The 1,780-nt window shown below is 60.0% G+C and overlaps 1 protein-coding gene across 1 annotated transcript in view; it reads right to left on the bottom strand.

Annotated features, from left to right (window-relative positions):
* The window catches only part of PDRG1 (p53 and DNA damage regulated 1), a 5,148-nt gene extending 4,994 nt beyond the window's left edge, over positions 1 to 154 (bottom strand). The window contains exon 1 of the mRNA XM_019509983.1: positions 35 to 154. Within this exon, the coding sequence (XP_019365528.1) occupies positions 35 to 118 (84 nt within the window). The 5' untranslated portion in view covers positions 119 to 154. The remainder of the gene's footprint in view (positions 1 to 34) is intronic.
* Positions 155 to 1,780: the final 1,626 nt, after the last annotated feature.

The raw sequence follows: 1,780 nt of genomic DNA, 5'->3' as shown, positions 1-1,780 counted from the left end.
GGGGGGGGGGGCGGGGCTGGGGGTGGGGCGGTACCTGCTGCCTCGCCGCCAGCGCCTCCTCGGCCAGGACCTCCACCTCCGCCACGCAGCGCAGCACCGCCGCCGGCTCCCGCGCCATGGCGCCACCGGAAGTGCGCCCGCTCGGAAGGATGCCCCGCCGGTCCGCCCGGAAGCGCGTCCTCCCGGAAACGCGGCCCCCGCGCCCCAGGGCCGGCGCTGGGAAGGCCCGCCCCGTACCACGTGGGGCTGTACCTACCCATGTGTCCCACGTGGGCTGCAGTTTGGCTCCGTCTGTCCCACGTGGGGTGTATTTACCCCGCCGGTGTGACATTGGGCTGCAGCTCTGTCCTGGTCCTGCGTGGGGTGCCACGTGGGGCTGTAGCGGCCCCATCTGTCCCACGTGGGGTATTGCTAGACCCCCTCCCACCCACTTCCCGCGTGGGCCTGTAAATCCCCTCTTCTGCCCCCCCGCCTCGCCATGGGGCCCCTCCACAGCAGTGAGGCCCGTGGCCGAGCTGCACCTGTGGGCGGAGGATGGGGCGCGACGTGGCAGCCCCCCAGGGATGCCGGGTGCAAGGGTGACCACCATGGAGCCACCTGTGACCCCTCCGTGGGCAGGGTCTGGATCCCTCACACGCGACACACGGCCCGTTTCCTTCCGCCATCTGGCCGTCACAGGATTGCGGACGGGCTCCCCCGTGGTCCGAGGCGCTGCTTGGAGGTATGTCCACACGGAGACAGAGTCAGCCGTGTGAGGCTGGACACAAGCAGGGGCTGGGGAGGTTTGCCTCATGGAGACGAACTGACGTCTGTAGGTTTGCCCCATGGAGACAAACTGATGTGTGTAGATTTGCTCCCAGTTTGCCCCATGGTAACGAACCAATGTCTGTGGATAGATCTCTATCTAGACACAAGATCTATGGCACAAGCTTTCGTGGGCTGAAGCTTGCTTCACCCGATACGGCGAAAGGACGTGCCTAGAGCAGCGTATAAGGAGAGAGAAATTACAATACCGAAGACAAAGCAGGAGGAAGTGGAGCAGTGGTGGGGAAGGCAAACAAACAGGCAGTAAACCCACAGGAGCAAAGGGGTCACAAAACCTAATCCTGGTAATGGGATAAACATCCGTGGTCCCTGTCTGAACCATCCCGTACAGTCCATCTGTGGGGGTTTCTTGTCCTGCACGGCAGACTCACGCTGTGCTATAGCTGCGGCGGTCAGGCGCATGAAGGCCCGTGACCCCTGCCAAACAGAGCAGCCTTGGCACGAGCCCCGAGTGTTTAGGGGATCTGAATATTTAGATCTCTGTTGGGGGGCCGCTCAAAGGCCATGTGCCAGGGGTGTTCCTGTGTGCGGGGAGGGAGCCGTGCTTGTACGGCAAGAATCCCTGGAAGTGAAATCAAAACCTTCTAGAGAATTCACGGCCAAAGAGATGATGGTTGAGGGAGGAAGCCTCTCGGTCTGAAATCCGTAATGGCAATATAAAGTGTTGCTTGGCGTGGGAGACTAAGCACTGGCTCAGGTACTTGCTTGGGCTAAAGCCTGTTAAGCACCCTTTTCCCTTTTTCCATCTGTCTGCCCATTGCCTGCATGCCCCTTTTGTTGCCAGAATCCCCGGTGATGGATTATTTGCTGCAAAAATGACAGCTGAGGGTTTGGCATCTCCAGACAAGGAGCTGTTCCTGTGGAAGTGAGTCAGCACCTGCTTTGATGAAGCAGCAATTCTGCTATGTGTGATGGAGTAAATTACATTAATGTAATTAAACAGGAGCCCTCGCTT

This window comes from Gavialis gangeticus, unplaced genomic scaffold, assembly GCF_001723915.1.
Source record: "Gavialis gangeticus isolate Ggan-Ray unplaced genomic scaffold, GavGan_comp1, whole genome shotgun sequence".
Classification (NCBI taxonomy): domain Eukaryota; kingdom Metazoa; phylum Chordata; order Crocodylia; family Gavialidae; genus Gavialis; species Gavialis gangeticus.
The sequence above is the reverse complement of the archived record's forward strand: the minus strand, read 5'-3'. Positions and strand labels throughout refer to the sequence as shown.